Consider the following 19,475-nt stretch of genomic DNA (forward strand, 5'->3'; position numbering starts at 1 on the left):
AGGCCACAACGAGGGCTCACTTCATTTGCTCTGGAAGTCCACTCCTGAGAAATTGAAGAGCCTTCAGGAAGACCAACTGCTCAACTCTCCATGGGAGAAGGCGAGTGTGATGTGAGCTGACAGTGTCGCCTGCATAAGAAAAGACATGCTCGCTCTCCACGCTCATCAGAGGCCATGAGAGGAGCTGCTGTGCCTCGAGGGAGAGGTCCAGCCAGACTGCTTCCTTCTTGGCCCAGTAGCTTAGCGGATGGGTGTACAGCAACTCGCAGAGCTCCGCAAGGTAGTCCCTGACGATTGCCTCCGCCGAATCCTGTCTCACACGAATCATGATCCCAGAGGGGCCGAGGGCCCACTGGATCAATTCCATCTCCATGGTGGCTGCGGGGGAAGCCTGCTTAGAAGGGGTGCTAGAGGGACCCGCAGGGCTGGGCCCCACCCCCTCTGATGACAGGAGGCCCCTCTTGACCTGTCTACACCTCACCCGCAGACAGAGGGCATCTCTGGTGCTTGTGAGGTTCCCGTCTCGCTCGAAGAAATTGCCCTTAATGCGTGGGTCGCATATGGTCGCCAACATGTACGACTCCTTCACCATGAGAGGCTTTAGCTTGGCCGCTATGCCCTGCTGCAACCTTTTCATGAGCCTGTGCTCTCCTGGAACCAAGTCTGCACGTGGTGCGTCTGGGTCCACAAAGGAGGCCATTGAACTCTGGAGCGTGTGCACCAGAGGAATGACCAGACCCAGGGTCACCATGTCAGACGAGACCTCCACTGTGAAGTCCTTGAAGGGCTTCAGGACTTCCACTGTCTGGGAGATGGTGAGCCAATCCCCTTGGCTGAAGTCACCCTCCTGCCTCCAAATGTCGCTCTCTCAGAGCCACGCCTTGAGAGCAGGCTGCTGTTCCACCAAGTGGCCCAGCATGGCACAGGTGGAGTTCCAGTGAGTGACAACGTCAGTGTTCAGGCGATGCTATGGCACTCCTACCCTGACCTGCTTCTGGCGGACTTCATGCTGCGTGAGAAGTGACTCATGAGTCTCCAACATTTCTGCAGGAGACACTGGAGCTCATGAGTTTTGGGGTCCTGGGGTTCCCTGGGGGAGCCCAAACCAAGCGCAGATTTCAACACGAGGTAAAGTTTGTGGGCCGCACAGTAAATGCGCTCCCGGCCCACCAGCGCCGCCACTGCCCTCATGTTGTGGCTACCATCCGTCACCATGCATCCCATGGTCATGCCTTTCTGGCCTATCCAGTCATCCAACTCCCTTCTCAAGGTGGCTGCGATGTTCTCCACCGTGTGTGCCTCATCAAGAACTCTGGCATGGAGCAAAGCCTTGCAGTAGCCAGCCCAGCGGTCTCCCATCCGTCCCTGCCTAACACTGGGCACCCCACCCGCATCCTGAAGGTCCTCGGATTGCTACCAGTGAGCAGTAAGCGACAGGTATGCATGCTGCACACTAGAGCAGGACCAGATGTCAGATGTGAAGTGCATAGTTCTCCCGGCAGTATGGAACAACTGTGCCTTCACGTGGTCCCTGGCAGCCCTGTAAAACATGGGCACCATGGTCCTGCTCAACATTGTGCAAGCAGAGATCATGTACCAGGGAGCGAGATCCTGGAGCAGCTCCTGGAAGCCAAGTTGATCTACTAGGGAGAATGGCTGGCCATCATGGGCAATCAACTTGACAATACGGTGCGTGATGTGCCTGCTTGCCTTCTGGATCCCCCCTTTGGGCACAGTAGTGCCCTGCGTACCAAGGATCTCTGTCAGAGATGCTTGGCATCCCTGCCCTACAGGAACACATGGGGGGAGAGCACCAGAGGAGCCTGCCTCCTTCTGGCTAGTTGGCATGCGTGTGGTGCCACTTGAACTTCCCCCCGAAGAAGCACCACCTGGTGTTGCCTTTTCAGGTGGTTCCTCACGCCAGACTTGGAGAGATGGTTCACATCCCTCCTGTGACTGATCCGTTACCTGCAATGCTTGCACTGGGCAAACTGGGGGCCCTCCATTCTCTGGAAGTGATTCCATATATTGAAGGTAGTGGGGGGCCCATACCGTACAGGGGAGGCGCTTACGGGCTCCCCAGGAGACACCTTCTGTGAGGTGCTTGGGGCAGACACACCGTGCCTCGGCTGGGCAGTCACAGATGGATGAGGATGAAGGGGCAGAGATATGAGCTCTTCCACCACACTCTTTCTCCAGCACCCTCTCCTCCTGCACAGCTGTGAGAGGCCTGCTGCTGGCCTCAGAGAAAACAGGGGAGGACCACCCAGCAGAGGGTTCCTCCTGCAGTTCATCCAACATCCGACTGGTCTGTGGGGTGAGCATGAAGGATGGAAAAGTCACGTGCCCCATGTCGATCCCAGGAGACACCACATGCTGCCCCTCCTCCAACTGCTGGGTCTCAACAGCTGGAGAAGAGGGAGCCTCAGCAGCAGGCCCCCATCCCGTGCCAGCTTCTGCCTCAAAACCTGGGTTGGGGGTGGCCCCCCAGCAGCTGCCTCAGAAAAGAGGGCCTTGCGAACCCTCTTGCTGTCACCAGAAGCCAGGCTGGTGAACAGCAGCAGCTCAGGGGAGAGCCTCCTTCGCTCAGATTGAGGGATAGCCGCAGCAGTCACCCTCTCCCTCTCCTCCACCCCTCTAGTCTTAGCCCTGTGACCCCTCTCAGCTTTCCTGTCACTCATTCTGTTCCCCTCCTTGAACCTACACTAACTAGCTAGCCAAAACTTTAGTTTAAAAACCTATCTACCTGTTCTAAATCTTTGTTTTTGTGGCTTTGTTCCTGGAGATGGTCAGAAATCTCTTTTTAAATGGCTCTATTTATTTTTGAGAACCTAAACCCACACCTCTTCAGGAATCAAGCTGGCTCTAAACCCCAATATAAAGGGAAGCCTATTACAAAAACAGTGCCCGGCCTGGCTCCAAAGGTGCCAGAGGTGGGCAAGGAAACCCTAGTTAAGGGAGAACTAATGGGCAGCCTATTTATCTGAATATAACTTGAACAGAACCTTACCTAACTCTCACTGAATCTTTTCCTGCAAAAGCCTATTAAATGCAGAAAACTACTCTAGGTTCCCTAACAATTTACTTTAGAGGACAAAAGAATGACAAAGGCCTACAACTAGCCTACCTTATAAAAACAATATTTAAAACTAAACAGTTTTCGGAAACCCAAAATATGCTATGCAAACACTGCTATTACTAAACAACCGCTATAACCTACTATCACCAAATAACAAAACAACAGTAGTAGTAAACAACAAACCATAACTGTAAAACACCAACACCAACTATTCTAAGAAACCCCAACTCCAAAGTCCAAACACCAACGGTAAAATTTGCCAACGACCAGCTTCAAACACCAGCTGTAAAACTTGCCAACAAAGCCATCCAAATCAAGCAAAGAAAACAGAAAACCAGATCCTCCAAGCAAGCAGCCCCCCTCTAGGCCACCTACACCTCTCTAACACACACACACACACACACACACACAAACAAACAAACACACACAGCAGAAACCTGTAGCAAAGAAGCAAAACACAAATTAAATGGAAATTGGAGAACTCAGGCCCACCCACTAAAGCTCAGGGGGAAAAAACCTCAGAACCCCCAAGCAAGCAGCCCCCCCCATCCCACCTACACCTCCCTAACACACAGACACAGCATAAACCTGTAGCGAAGAAGCAAAACACAAATTAAACTGAAATTAGAGAACTCAGGCCCACCCACTGAAGCTCAGCAAAGAAAACCAGAACCCCCAAGCAAGCAGCTGCCCCTCTAGCCCACTTACACCTCACTAACACACACACACACACACACACACACACACACACACACACACACACACACACACACACACACACACACACACACAGAGCAGAAATGAATGGCTAGGAAGCAGAACCAAAATTAAACTGAAACTAAAGAACTCAGACCCACCCACTGAAGCTCAGCAAAGAAAACCAGAACCCCCAAGCAAGCAGCCCCCCTTCAAGCCCACCTACACCTCCCCAACACACACAGCCTCCCCCCCACACAACTGGAAAATGAAACCCCAACAACAATTAATTTCAAATCAGTAACAGCAGCCCTCCCAACAACTGGAAACTGACTCTAAAAACAATAACTTTAAAACACTAACAGCAGCCATCCACCAACAACTGGAAACTGAAATCCTAACAGCAATAACTTTTAGAACACTAACAGCAGCCCCCCCCCCACAACTGGAGACTGAAACCCCGAGAGCAATAACTTTAAAACAGTAACAGCAGCCCCCCACCAACAACTAGAAAATGAAAACCCACAACAATAACTTTAAAACAAGACCAGCCCCCCCAAAAAACAAATGCCCCAGCCAGCAGCCACTCAAAGCAAAAAAGGCCACCACGCATGCACGCTCCCTCACTCAAAAAAGCAAGACTTCACCTCCCCCAAAATTAAAGAGTAAATAAAAGTAAATGTTTTTTAAAAATTCCCTTTCCCCCCCACTAAGACAAGTAACAAACCCACCTCCCCCCGCAGAGAAAACCCAGTGAGTCACTGACTCTCTTACCAGTCCTGAAGTCCACCGGTGAATCAGGCAGGCAGGCAGGGAATCCTTCAGGTGAAATCCTCCTCGCAGTCCAGTCAAGAGAGTCTTGGCTCCAGACAGAGAGTCTGGAGTCTTGGCTCCAGACAGAGAGTCTATCCAGCAGTGGAAGTCTCTCAATGTCTCTGTAGGCCAAGGAAAAATGTAGGATGGCCGAATGGCAAGCCTCCAATTTAAATCCCCTGCTGCATCTCCTTCCATCTCTGGAAGGAGGATGCAACAGTGGGATTGGACCCTCCTAACTCCCCCTTCCTTCTCTGATCTCCCTCCCTCCTCCCCCTTGTATTAGTCCCCCCTCCTCCCCCCTCCCATCCTGTGAAATTGGAGGGAATCTCTGCAAGCAGCACTTTTCTTGCTGTTTACAAGTTTGCAAAAGAGCAAGAAAAATGCTGCTTTCAAGCTTCCTGCCAATTTTTACCAGATGGGAGGGGGAAGGAGGAGGTTTTAATAAGTCACTCACTCCTTCTCCCCTTCCCCTCTGCTAAGAAAGAGCGGGAAGCTTTTGCAAAAGCAAGTACAAACAGGCAGCAAAGTGCTCCTGGTTGACCTAAAGCGACCCAAATCGCTTCGGGTTGCTCTGCTTCAGTATTTCTGAAACTGGCCCCGATTCAGGAATACTGAATCTTACCAAATCGGGCTGGATTTGGGTATTTTACCTGAATCTGAAACCCAAAGCACACACCCCTAGAACTGACAGAACAAAAACAAAGATGCTAGAGGATAAGAGGCACGTATATCTTGAAGAAGAATTAGAGGTGGTAAAGTCAAATGGATGTCAGAGGAGAGGAGGAATAACTATTTACAGTTTACCCGCAGGAACAAACAACAATTGTAGTAGTTCTTGTTTATTTTAATTTTTGTTATTTATAGTCCACCTTTGTCACTGAGACTTACATGGTAAGTCAGTGCAGTCAATAGGGTGAAACATCCAGTAAGCAGTGTAATAGGACTAGGATTACATATAATAATAATAATAACATTCGATTTATATACTGCCCCTCAGGATGACTTAACACTCACTCAGAGCGGTATACAAAGTATGTCATTATTATCTCCACAACAAAACACTCTATGAGGTGGGTGGGGCTGAGAGAGCTAGAAGCTGTAACTGACCCAAGGTCACCCTGCTGGCTTCAAGTGGAGGAGTGAGGAATCACACCCAGTTTTCCAGATTAGAGTCCCGTACTCTTAACCTATACACCAAACTGGCTCTCCAGAAACATGAAACAAAGCATAAGTATTAGACGTGTGTTTATATAGAAAATGGTATTATAGAAGTAAAAAATAGTATAGTCATAGCAAGATAATACATACTATGTACAGTCCTGTTTCCTTTATGAAAGTATCTTCCTGAGCCATTCCATTCTGACATATATACATCAACCTATGTAGAAAAACTTCCTTGACTACACCATCTCAACAAATGCTTTTCTCACATACATACACATGGCAAACAAATAATACATACTATATGTAGTAGTTCCAGAGGAGTTAGCCATGTTAGTCTGTAGTTGCAAAATAGTAAAAAGTCTAGTAGCACCTTTAAAACTAACTAAGTTTATTGTAGCATAAGCTTTCGAGAACTACAGTTCTCTTTGTCAGATGCATCTGAAGAGAACTGTGGTTCTCAAAAGCTTATGCTACAATGAAGTTGGTTAGTCTTAAAGGTGCTACTGGATTCTTTACTATATGTAGTAGTGTAGTCCACAATCATGTTCCTTTTATTAAAACATCCTCCGGAACCATTCTATTATATTGCAGTCCTATTAGTTTTATAAAAATGCTACTTGACAGAAGTGTAGGAGCCTTCCTGACCTCTTTAGGCAGGCCATTCCACAAGAAGGTGGGGCTGCAATAGAGAATGCATGTATATAGGTAGTTGTCAATCTTGCCCATTTCCAGGTTGGTGGCTGCAGAAAGCAGCTGATTTTGTTTGTTAACCAGTGCATTAAGTTGATCAGATTAATTGGAGGAGATGCATCTTTTGAGATGGTTAAAGCAAAGTTTTTCTACAGTATGTTACTATGTGATATTAATAACAACATATGCCTGTATTATTTTTGACTGTTTTTACACAGTAAATTTTATTAGTTTTTGCAAACTCTTGGTTTATTTGCAAAAGAGCCACAATCAGAAGGCAGAAAGATTTCTTCTGCAAATTCTGTTCTGTTCCAATCCTGTATGTTGAAGGAAAAGTTTGAGCATTGGGGATGATATTACTTGAAAAATTTGGTCCAGTGATTATAATTGGTCATGATTTGCAAATTAAATACTTAATTAAATCAATATTGAAATAACTGTAATGGCTTGTTAAGACATTTTATTTTGTTATAACTAGTAATACTTCTGATACTGAATGGTAATATTTTTGTTTTTATTTTAGATTGACTAAACTACAGATTTTAGAACTTAGAGAAAATCAGTTAAAAATGTTGCCAAAGTAAGTACATAGTGATATTTGATTTTATTTTAGTGTGAAGATTTGAAGTCATACTGAAATTCTGATAATTAAGAATCTTGTGATCAAACTTGATTATTTCACTGTTTTTATAGAAACTGCTACCTTCTAGGTTTATTGTTCATTTTGAATATTTCAGATTAGCACATGTTTTCAATAGTTGCTTATTGGTATGATCCTTTTATGTCTGTGTGTTCTTTTAAGTTGAGGGGGTCGAGTTACATTTGTGTAATTTTATGTGAATGCTTCATATATTGCAGATAACTTTATAGTATCTAATTTTATTGCTTTTATTTAATTGAGAGTCTCTAGCAATATTTGAGTTGGCTTTACCTTTGAGAAGGCAGGTTGTAATGTTTTTGAACAAATGTTACAAAAAAGAGAGATCAAATACTAGTAACATTTTCCCGCTGCCTTGGTTGTCTGCTGTGCCAGTTGGATGCAGATCTCTAAATGAAACAGCAATGTGTGTTGTAGCCCTCATTGAGTCAGTATTTGGTTAATACATTCATGGTATGTGTGATAGTTACATCTAATATAATGTCACATTGTTAAGAAAAACAAAAGTTCTTTACAAGCAAACACTGAAAGGAGACAACTACAGTTTCATAACATAAATGCAAATTTCCCCAGTAACATTCAGTCTCTTAGGCACGGTTGTGGCACAGGAGGTCAGTGGTAGGATGCAGGAACTGGCCAAATCCTCCCCTGTTATGCAAGATCTTGCTACCTTTGGACAAGAGAGGGAGTGTTTTTGTAGACTCTCTTGTCCCACTGTAGCATCCTACTCTGTTCTCTAGGGTTCCATACATGTAAAAAGGGGGATTGGCAAAGGTCCTTGATTGGTACTCAGTTGTATTGTAGAAGTTTGGGCTTATTTATTTAAAATATTTCTATTTTGCTTTTTCAAATGTGGATTCTTGAATGCAGTTTACAGATTGTAGTCCCACACAGTGCAGACAATAAAAGTAAATAAAAAGCTGTCTTGGTAGGCTGCAGGTTGCCAACTGTATTAGATTTATAGCACTATATCAGATTGTGTATCCCTCTACTGAGCATTCTGGATGATATAACAGTATTGGAGCTGGCAGGTGGGGAAATAATAATATAGAAGCCGGTCTAATGAGTGTATGAAGAGAAAAAATAAAACCAGGGTCCTCAGCAGGGAATTAGATGTCCATCCTTGGCCAGTATATGAAGAGCTCTGGAAAAGAATATTCAGTGCATTGGGGAAAGTTTCTTTGAGATGAGCTTCAGGAAAAACTGAAGAGATTCTAGTGCCAGAGAAATGAGCTAGCAGATGAAATATGACTCCTCCAGCTCACATGCTCGGGGAGAGCTGGCTATAAAGCATTGCTGTGCTTAACTCTTATCCTTTGGGACCCTTTTGTTTAATAGTCTCAGTTGGCTTGGTATAAAGCGCAAGTGAAAAAATGCAACTTAGACATACTTTTTAAATAAAAAGGACATGTAGAACACAGGAGAACATGTTAAAATAAATGAAGAAATATATGCATCTTCTTGGTAAATAAAATCCACTAAAGAAAAAGTGAAACAGTTCATGCAAAAGAAAAAAATGCTTTGTGGGCCAGTATCATAGTTTTTAAAATCTAACATTTAATGCCCATATTTTTAGTATTTTTATATAAGTACATGCATTTGAAAAACAGGTATCTTAGCACGCTTGTTTAATTAGGCTTGCACTTACTTAATGCTGTAATGCAAAGTGTTAGTAATTATGTTAATGAATGATAATGAGCGCAAAGAATTTTAAAACACCCATGTGCTGTATTAAACAGACTGTACTTTGAACTTATTTTTAACCTTTTATGGAATAGGCCGATTGCTTAAATGTAATCAGTATAGATCATATAAAAATGTTCAGTGTTGTCCATTTATTTAGTTTGCAGCTGAATTAGAGAAGTGAATTGTATATAAATCCATGAAGCATTATACCATTTAAAATAAGACCAGATACTGCACATCATGATGTAACTGGTTGCCATTTTATAAAAGCATCTTTGTTATATGTTAGGTAGAGTGCTATGTGGTATGTGTGTGTAAATGTGCCCTCCCATTTTCAGGAAATTGGGGTATATTTTGATACCTTGCTGATGTCTTTAACAGTGACCTAACAGTCGCTATGAACCAAGTTGTAAACTCAAGGTAATATCTAAAAAGAACTTATTATGATTACTTAGTTCAGTATGATTCTCTTAATTTATGGACACTTTCAGACAGTTATTTTGCCCAATACCAGGTGACTGTAAGCCAGAGGTGGCCAGTTGGCAATTCATAGGCTGCGTTTGCCTTCCTTACTCTTCCCATCATTCCTTCTTTTTATTTTATTTATTTTAGTCTGCCTTTCTCACTGAGACTCAAGATGGATTACACAATGTTTAGTGTAATACAATCCACAGCAGGGACACTCAATAAACAATATAATAGGGTATGGATTGCAGGAATTTGAAAACAAACAGAAATCCAATACAGTGATGAAACAATGCAGAAACAATATATAAGCAGTTTAAAATGATGTATTAAATGATGTGGAAACTACCCAGCAGGAGCATACTTAGAGCAACAGACAGTACACTGCAGCATAGTTTATAATTTCTATCCCTTACCAGAGCATCTTTTGAACCGTTTTCTTACAACATAACCTTATTGCCTGAGTAACAAAGTCCTCCTGAATAACTCAGCTTTGCAAAGCTTGTGGAAAGCCAGGAGGGTAAGCTTTTGAGTGGTGCACAGGACTTGCTCTTCCTGTTTGGATCGCACCTATCCCAGGGAAAAGGGTGAGACTCCCCCTCTCCTTTGGGATTATTCTTTTATTGGCTGTTAAAGGGGTGTCTAAAAACAGCTGGAGTCTTTGACACTTCTGTGGTGTATGTGGGTGATAGCTGGCTGACATGGCTGGCTATCAGTACTCAAACCAATAGATTAATTCCTCAGATTGCTGGATGATGTAAAGAATAGGCATAGATTACTTGAATTTATTTATATGCTCACCTTTCTATTTACAATAAATACCCAGAAGACATTTGTTCTGTTCTCTTATTTGTATGTGAGCCATGGAGTTAAAGGTATTTTCACTGAAAGCTAGTGAAATAATAGAAATGAGAGATTATGAGTAAATGTGCTCTTGTGAGTAAATGTGAGTAAATGAGTAGTTTTTTGGCAATACAACTAGATCTTGGGTTGGTATAGCTGTCCATGATAAGTAGCAGTTGTAAGACAAAGGCAACACTGCTTCAAAAATACATAACTAATCTGTGGCATTCATTGCACCGCAGTGGTGGTCTTTCAAGGCAAAGATAGCATGAAGTTTAAAGAATAGATAATTTCTGACCCAGAACTGAGAAAAGAACATAAGTCTCATCGTGGTTGTTCTTCTGTGCTGCCCCACATTGGGACTGAATACACGCAGGCCTGACACTCAAAATCTGTTAAGGGGAGCACTCGCCCCTACTGCGCATGCGTAGTAGCATCCCCACCAAAACGCAGTTGCTAGGGCGAGCACCCCGAGATTCCCTCCGTTCTTCTTTTGCTGCCGTCGAGAGAGGTTCATTTCTAGCATTAGCTGTTATTCTCCGAAAATATCTCAATCTTCCTTATTTAAGAAGTGCCAGCAATGTGGGACAAAGATGACCTACACAGACGGCCACCATCTTTGCCTTTTATGTTTTTAGGGAAGGACATAATGTTTTTCGTTGTAAACTCTGTCAGAGTTTTACCCCCAAGGCCAGGAGTGATAGGGCCTCCCATTTAAAGGCTGCCCTGTGGGAGAAATCTTTGCTGAGTCCTGACAAATCAGCAAGAAAAAAACAGCCAAAAGAGCACTCTCTTCAGCCATCATTGTCATCAGCCGTTCCAAAACAACTCTCAGTTCTGAGCAAATCCCTGACAGAGGTCTGGTCTACCACCAGTGAGCCGATGAGTGGGAAAACCCCTGATAGTAGAAACCATCGCTCTCTGGATCCAATAGAAACAAGTCAGACTACTTTGGAGCACCCTCCTTAAAAGGCTAAGACCAAGACCAAACACAGGAAGCATTCAGTCTCAGCCTCTCAGAGTGAACAGGACAGATCCTCCTCACCTCCTACGATTCTGGAGGAGGAGGTTATAGAACTGCTCCACACTCCATCACCTCCATGAACTCCCTCTCTTCATGGAGGGGATGAGGAATATCTGCCTGTCCATTCTTTATTGGAACTGGTCCTTTCACTTGAACAGCTTTTGACTTCGAATCCGATCTTATCACAGTTTTCGGAACTGACACAGCAGGTTCTGCACCAGTACAATGGCCTCAACAACAACCCACTTGATCAGCACAGTGGCCACAAATGCAACCCCCTCAGGAACTGACTCACCAATGTTCCATTCCACTGCAGTGGTCTCAACATCCTGTCATGGACTCGTCCCAGCAACATGCCTTTCCTCGCAATGGCCTCAGCAATCTTCGTTTGGCCTCCCTTAGTCTCTTCCACCTTGGCATTTGGTTCTGTGGGTGGGTAATATTACCAACAGGCAGGATTTTGTTGCCTGGCTGCAGTCGGCACCTAGTCTTTTCTCATGCCAACCTGCTACTTGGCTCCAGCAACGCCTTCTCGTCCACCTGCTTCTTGTACTTCGGTTCTGACTACATCTTTGGTCTGAACTTTGCGGTTCCAAGGACAGTCTCATATCACCATTCTCATCATCCTTCAGCAGAGTTTTCTGGTTCCAATGAAGACGATGCCATTGCTTCACAATCCGATGCCACCTCTGACTTGGCTTCCGATCTGTCTCTTGAGGAGTCGGTTGGTGACACTGGTTCGTCATCACTGAATAACAGTTACCAAATGTTTTTGGAATAGATGGTATGAATGGCAACAGCTTTGGAGTTGGACATTTCCACTTGGACGTCCAAACCCAAGAGTAAAGTTCTGCAAACATTATACTCAGGGTCCCCTGCTTCTGTTGCTTTTCCTCCAGCAGAAGACTTGCTGGATATGGCACAGTCAATTTGGCAGTCACTGTCCTCAGCACTTGCAACTTCTCATAAAATAGAGAAGTATTACAAACTCAAACAGGAGGACTGCCCTTACCTCTTTAACCATCCTCAGCTGTCTTCCTTGGTAGCAGAAGAGGTTCAGGCACATTATAGGCATGGCTCACTTTTGGCCCCAGCTGATTGGGAAGGCAGGAAGCTGGATGCGGTGGGATGGAAAATCTACTGCCCTGCATCATTGAACTTTAGAATTGCACACTTGCATGGGGTCGTACAATCTTTTCCTGTGGCAGCATTTGTCAACTTACCTTCAGGATCTGCCAGAAGGAAGTTTCCCATTCCAGAGGGCACAGACATACCAGTGTTCATACCAACAGTCTTACTAGCAAAGACAAGGAAGGTACTCTTACCAACAATCGTATGGTCAATGTTCCTTCTCCTTCTCTCAAAGACACTCTTCTAAGAAGTCTTCCAGACCAAGGGGGAAGCAAAGTCAACTGCAATCACCCAGAGCTTCAGCTCAAGGGCAAAAATCCATGTTCTGACTAGAACTGGAAAGGGCCTTGAATTCTGTTCCCTTCCTGGACAGATCGTGCCCTTATTCTGCCGTCCATCACTAATGCCTCTTGGGTTCTTTTGACTGTTGTTAATGGTTACAAGTTATTTACTGATAACCCCCCCCCCAGTTACTCTACCTCCCAGTTCATCTTCATGTTGTTCTCATGTTCTTCAAGTTAATGTTTCTGATCTGTTAAAGAACGGTGCTATCTGCAAGGTTGATCTACAAGTGTCTCCTTATGGTTTTTATTCGAGATGTTCCCTGGTGGATAAATAGGATGGTGTGTCTAGACCAATTCTAGACCTGAGGGGTCTCAATAAGTTTATAAAAATGCAGAATGCTTACCCTGAGCAAGGTCATTCAGCTGTTAGAAGCTAATGTTTGGTTTGCTATCATTGATTTAAAAGATGCATACTTCCATATCTCAGTTCATGAGGATCATAGGAAATACCTTCGCTTCACGTGTGAGGGTGAAGCTTTTGAGTACACAGTGTTACCTTTTGGTTTAGACTCAGCCCCCTGTGTGGTCACGAAGTGTATGGCTGCTGTAGTGGCCTTTCTGTGCTCTAAAGGTTGTGCAGTCAGGGGTGGCACGAGGGTTTTTGGTGCTCGTGGCTGGCGGGCCAGGTGCTCCCCCGTGCGTGCAAGTGTGCGCGCACCAGCCTGCGTGATGACGTTGCGTGTGATGTCATCACGGGAGTGCGCGCATGCGCACGCGCACGCCACTGCCAGCCTGATTGCTGTGGTGGGCGGCTGTGACGGTGTGTGGTTGCCTGCACCGCTGCAGATGCTTGCTCGCGGTGGCTGCGCCTGGCCAGGGGCATGTGCTGGCGGCGGCGCGGTATGAGAGGGATAGGAGGCTGTTGCTCTGTGGCGCGTGCTCCCGCCCCCACACCTCCTCCGGCGCTCCCTCCAGCACCCCGCGCCTGAGGCCACCGCCTACCTGGCCTCAATGGACGTGCCGGCCCTGTGTGCGGTTTATCCGTATCTGGACAATTGGCTCCTAGTGAGAGCCACAGCAGAAGCACTTTGTAATCACATAAACCTGGTAATTACCACAGTCTCCCACCTGGGTTTGCTAGTTGATTGGGACAAATCTATCCTAACACCGTCCAGAACCATCCGATTTATTGGGGTCCAGCTGGATTTGCTACAAGGCAGGGCTTTTTTGCCCCCTGACAGAATGCAAAGGTTGCACTCTCTAGCACGGCTTTTCCATTCTAATCGGTACCAAACGGCCCTCATGATTCAGACTCTTCTGAGTCTTATGGTCTCAACCACAGCTGTCGTGTTTTTCGCACGCCTCCGCATGAGACCCTTGCAGAACTGGTTTGTGCGCAGGTACAAGCCACAAACAATGAGCCAACAGGTAGTTATCTATCCCCAGAGGAATAGTTAAATCCTTTGTCTGATTGACTAATCATGACAATTTATCTAGGGGTTGTGAGTTTGGTACTTTCTGTGCAGATGTTTCCATTTCCACTGATGCCTCCTCTTTGGGTTGGGGTGGTCACTGTGGCTCACTTGCCATTCAGGACACTTGGTCTTCAAAGGAATCTAATTTGCACATTAATGTCTTAGAGCTTCGAGCGATCCATTATTCCCTTGCTTCCTTTGCAGATATTCTACACAAGCGAATTCAGGTCCTCACAGACAACACAAACCTAAACAAGCAAGGGGGAATGGCATCTCTCAAGCTCTGTGCCGAGGCCACAGCTCTATAGGAGTGGGCCATACTCAACAACATCCGCCCTCAAGCTATTCACATAGCTGGAAATGTGAACATCAAAGCAAACACACTGAGCAGAGTGTTTCTGAACCAACACAAGTGGTCTTTACAAGACAAGTACCTTCTACCTGTTTTCCACTGGTGGGGGTTCCCTACAATAGATCTCTTCACCATGAGGATCAACAGAAAGGCCCACAAATTTTGTTCCAGGGAGGGAATGGATTCTGTGTCACCTGGGAATGTGTTTCAGATCCCGTGGTCTCAGGTTCTCTTCTGTGCTTTCCTCCCTTCTCCTCTGGTAAACAAAGTCCTGTGCAGAATTAGAGTCTTCAGGACTCACTGCATTCTAATTACCCCTTTCTGGCCATGCCAGGAATGGTTCCTACTCCTCCACTCCATGGCCGAGAGTCGCTTCCTTCATTTTCTGTCAGCTCCAGATCTGCTGATCAGGGAGAATATCTGAATATCCACAACCTGGCTGTCCTAAAGTTGACAGCATGGTTACTTTAAACCTCCCCCCCAGTCTAGAATTTTCTAATGAAGTGACGCAAATTATTCTGAACACAAAATGTCGACCAAAGTTTCCTATAGGCAGACATGGAATTGTTTCACTGGTTAGAAATTTAGGACCCAGTGGTCTCTCCCCTTTTTCCTGGAATGTTTGTTGGGCCTACGCAAGGGAGGGCTCTCTATAAGCAGTGTTAAGGTACATATGGCAGCCACAGTGTTTGCTCACTATTTCTCCAATCAGTTCCTTAAGGGGTTGTTTAAAACTTTTCCGTCTAGGGGCCCCCCAGTTCCACAGTGGAGCTTGCCTTTGGTGCTCTCACAGCTCATGCTGCCCCCCTTCGAGCCCTTGGCATCTTGTCAGCTGTCCCTGTTAACTATGAAGGTAGCATTTCTTGTTGCCATTACCTCATCTAGGCATGTGGGGGAAATCGCTGCCATTTGGATTGACCCTCCATTCTTGCAGTTTTTCCCTGAAAAAGTCATATCGCACACCAGCATTGAATTCCAGCCAAAGGTAGTATCCAGGTTTTACCTACAGCAGAGAGTTGTGTTACCTGTTTTCTTACCTAACCCTACTTCCCCTGCAGAAAAACCGTTAGACACGTTAGATCTCAAAAAGTCTTTATTGTACTATTTGCATAGAACAAAGGGTATCCGAAAATCCAAATCCTTGTTTATATGTTATGATGGTCATCGTAAGGGACGTACAGCATCCTCCCAGACTTTGACCATATGGATTGTTTCCACCATTAAACTGTGTTACCATAATGCTGGCATAAACTGTCCATTTCTAGTTAAAGCTCATTCTACACGAGCTCAAGCTGCTTCAGCTGCGTGTCTTCAAGGAGTTCCCCTGCAGGACGTCTGTCAAGCTTCTCCGACACATTCATCAAGCACTATTCTGTGCATACAAATGCGAGACATAACTCAGCAGTGGAAACAGCTATACTCCAGTCGCTGTTTGGCTGATCGCTCCCACACCCCTCCATTGGTGAGTAGCTCGCTATATTCCCAATGTGGGGCTGCACAGAAGGACAACAACAAAAAACAGTGTTGCACTTGCCTGTAACTGTTGTTCTTTGAGTATCTTCTGTGCAGACACACATTCTCTTCCTCCAGCCCCACTGTGAGTGTTATTCAACTGTTTGTCTCTCTGGTGGCTCAGGAGAACTAAGGGTATCCGGGGGCACTCGCCCTAGCAACTGTGTTTTGGCAGGAACACTACTGCACATGCACAGTAGGGGCAAGCATCCCCTTAACAGATTCTGAGCTAGAAAAATCTCTCCACAGCACGTGTGCAGAGTTCCGATGTGTGTCTGCACAGAAGATACTCAAAGAACAGTTACAGGTAAGTGCAACACTGTTTTTAGTTTAAAAAGAAAACAGTAAACTTAAAATTTTTGCTTTGCAGTTACCAGCAGTATACCTCTGATGTATGATGGTTTAATAGTTTATGAAAATCTAACCTTATCTGTTTTACAGACCCACTTGAGTAACTAATGTTGATTAAAAAGAAGCAACAGTATAAACATGAGAAGATTGAATATAACTGTTATTTTCTTAATCTTAATTCTTTATTAATCCTTGTTTTCTGCAGAACCATGAGCAGACTGACTCAGTTGGAGAGACTGGACCTGGGAAGTAATGAATTCACAGAAGTGGTGAGTTCTAGCTAAGTAACACAGGTTTTTAAAAGCTGCATTCCTGTAAATCTATTTTAATCAATGTCACACAAAAATCAGTTTAACTATTATTTTATTGAGCAACTGCTGTATATATCTTCATGCTTTAAGGAATCTATTTTTAAAACTGTCTGCTTTATGTAGTTTACGTTTCCTTTCAGTATTGTGTTTTGAGTGATTAGAAAATATTTGCGTTCACGTTGAAACTGTAAACAAACAGTATTCTTATTTGACTATGTTTTGACTTTTTGTGTTATACATGCACAAAAATGCTTGATTTATACAAGTATAATGAAAAACAAAATAACGGTATCTAATTTTGCATGCACATATGCAGTGGAAAGATTCAGCAGCTTTCAGTCTTGTAGATCACTGTGATTCAGTGACTTGCTCAACATTGTAGTTGATCGAATTCGAGTATTTCTAGTCAGCATGAAAATGCAGGAGTTGTACTGTAAAGGAGAAATGCACCGTATTTTGTTTTGTAATAAATTAATTTAAACTCATGGCACATTTCCCATTATTTTTTGTTTTGACAGCCTGAAGTACTTGAACAATTAAGTGGATTAAAAGAATTCTGGATGGATGGTAACAGACTAACACTTATTCCAGGGGTATGCATTTTAAAAATACATTTTTTAATCTGTATAATGGGAACCACCATAGGATTTAAATGGCATATTTAAATGACACTTTAATTACAAGAGAGAATGTAGTAGCGTGTTCAGATTATCAGACTACATTCGGTAAGAACGGGATTCAAGTTCACATTCTGCTATGAAAGCTTGCTGAGTGACGTTGGCCCAATCACTTTCTCTCAAACTAATTTACATTGCAAGGTGGTTGTGAGAATAAAATGAAAGGGGAGAATGCTGTATGTCTCTTTCAGGTCTCTGGAGGAAATCTGAATAGAATGCCTGAGAGTCAGTTACTTCTGATAATGAGTGTTCCACCACTGGTTTCTGGATGTTGCCATTTTTAATGTAAAATATGATGTTAATGTTAGATTTTACTTTAAAAATGGCAACATCCAGAAACCAGTGGTGGAACACTTCAATCTACCAGGACATTCTAGCAAGGACTTAAAGGTCACCATAGTTCAACAGAAACCGATCAAAAGCAAAATCCAATGGGAAGCTGCTGAATTGGAATTCATATGTAAATTTGACTCGGTCAGACTTGGATTGAATAGAGATTATGAATGGTTATCTCATTATCAGAAGTAACTGACTCTCAGGCATTCTGTTCAGATTCAGCTATGGAAGGGAGGGGTCACACCCTGCCTGGATTGTGTACTCCACCTCTTTCATGACTTTTGCAACTGATTGCATCTACTTCCCCCTCCGCTCACCGCCTATGTATATCTGGCCAGTTTCTCCATACCCTCCATGCCTCTGACAAAGAGAACTGTGGTTCTTGAAAGCTTATGCTACAGTAAAGTTGGTTAGTCTTAAAGGTGCTACTGGACTCTTTACTATTTCTTACAGTGGAATGTAGTCTGAACTGTGGAGATTAGTTGTGACTAATATATATTATATATTGACAGTGTTTTGAAGTAGAATCTTGGAATGAAATATCTACAACACATTTTCTCAGAACTGAACTTTGAACATAAACCAAAATGTGCACATTGGTTTGCTGCAGTGTTTGTAGAAGGCAAATATTACCTTCCTGATGTGTAATTATATACATACAGATGTGTAAGAGTATATTTTGAATGTACTCATTTTTCAGAACTCACTATTCATATTTTTGTAATGATGTATATTGAATTGATGCTTTTCACTTTTAGTTTATGGGCAGTTTGAAGCAATTGACTTACTTGGATGTTTCCAAAAACAATATTGAGACACTTGAAGAAGGCGTTTCAGGATGTGAAAGTTTACAAGACCTACTGTTATCTAGCAATTCACTGCAGCAGCTGCCAGAGTCTATTGGTTTGTATTGTCAGTTAAATATTTCACAAAACTATAGTTACTCCTTTGATACTGCACAGGCCAAAAATCAAAATATTTTTTCCTACAAATGAACATATTAGACACACTCACAAAATTGCACAAGCACTTGTAAAATACTATTTGTAACTATTCATTGGAATCTAGGCCGTAATCTAGATAAATATATTTGCCTTTGTTATGCCTGGAAAAGAATACAGTTTTGAAGATATTAAAGGAGATATGAGAATGGTTAGCTAATGGCACGTTAAACAGAGGCTTTCAAATTAAAATATCATAGTTGATTATAAGTATGTAGACATATGCTAATTATATTAAAATAGGTCTGAAATGTCTTTCTTGGGAATCCCTAGGTGCGTAATGTCCACAAAGGAGAGATGTTCATGAGAATCGGGCATATTTATTTAATTACAGACTTTATACTCCACCTTTTCTGCCATCATTGGGGCACCAAGGTGGCTGAAAGATTAAAAACACACATAATAAAAACATTTAAAAACCATTAAACCCAACCTAAAAACCCATACAAAAACAGCAGTTAAAACATTGTGTTGTCATACATTTCCACTGATTTCTCAGACCTACAAGAAGCAACATTTTGCTATCTACTCTCTTCTGTTACACATAAGGGGTGGGGGTGGCTCACAGCCAAATGGATCTTTTATTTATACCTATACTCCTCCTATTCCTCACATCAGTCGCTTTTATGTTCTCATATGAATATTTTAATGATCTTTTTGTCTTATAACAGGTTCTCTAAAGAAATTAACAATTCTTAAAATAGATGAGAATCAGCTAATGTATTTGCCAGACTCCATTGGAGGGTAGGTATTTCTGTATGATTTTTTTGATAGAATGTCTAAGTTCTGAGAGAGAGAGATGCATTTATTGGTTAATGATTTCATTTTAGGTTGGTATTCCCTTCTCCAGCAAATTAGCACAGAGGTTCCTGAAACCATTGAGTCTGAATGGTTTTGACCATTTTGAGAACAGGGAATGGGTGC

General features: G+C 43.4%; 1 protein-coding gene across 3 annotated transcripts in view; it reads left to right on the forward strand.

Moving 5' to 3' along the window:
- The window catches only part of ERBIN (erbb2 interacting protein), a 121,147-nt gene that overhangs the window by 43,460 nt on the left and 58,212 nt on the right, over positions 1 to 19,475 (forward strand). For 2 of the 3 annotated variants that reach the window (XM_054986107.1, XM_054986108.1), the window contains exons 7-11: positions 6,969 to 7,025; positions 16,432 to 16,495; positions 17,056 to 17,130; positions 18,309 to 18,453; positions 19,223 to 19,295. In XM_054986107.1, the coding sequence (XP_054842082.1) occupies positions 6,969 to 7,025; positions 16,432 to 16,495; positions 17,056 to 17,130; positions 18,309 to 18,453; positions 19,223 to 19,295 (414 nt within the window). Of the gene's footprint in view, positions 1 to 6,968; positions 7,026 to 15,562; positions 15,826 to 16,431; positions 16,496 to 17,055; positions 17,131 to 18,308; positions 18,454 to 19,222; positions 19,296 to 19,475 lie in introns of those variants that run through there. The other variant, XM_054986109.1, reaches the window with a different exon arrangement.

The sequence above is a fragment of the Eublepharis macularius genome, chromosome 8, assembly GCF_028583425.1.
Source record: "Eublepharis macularius isolate TG4126 chromosome 8, MPM_Emac_v1.0, whole genome shotgun sequence".
In the NCBI taxonomy this organism is placed as follows: domain Eukaryota; kingdom Metazoa; phylum Chordata; class Lepidosauria; order Squamata; family Eublepharidae; genus Eublepharis; species Eublepharis macularius.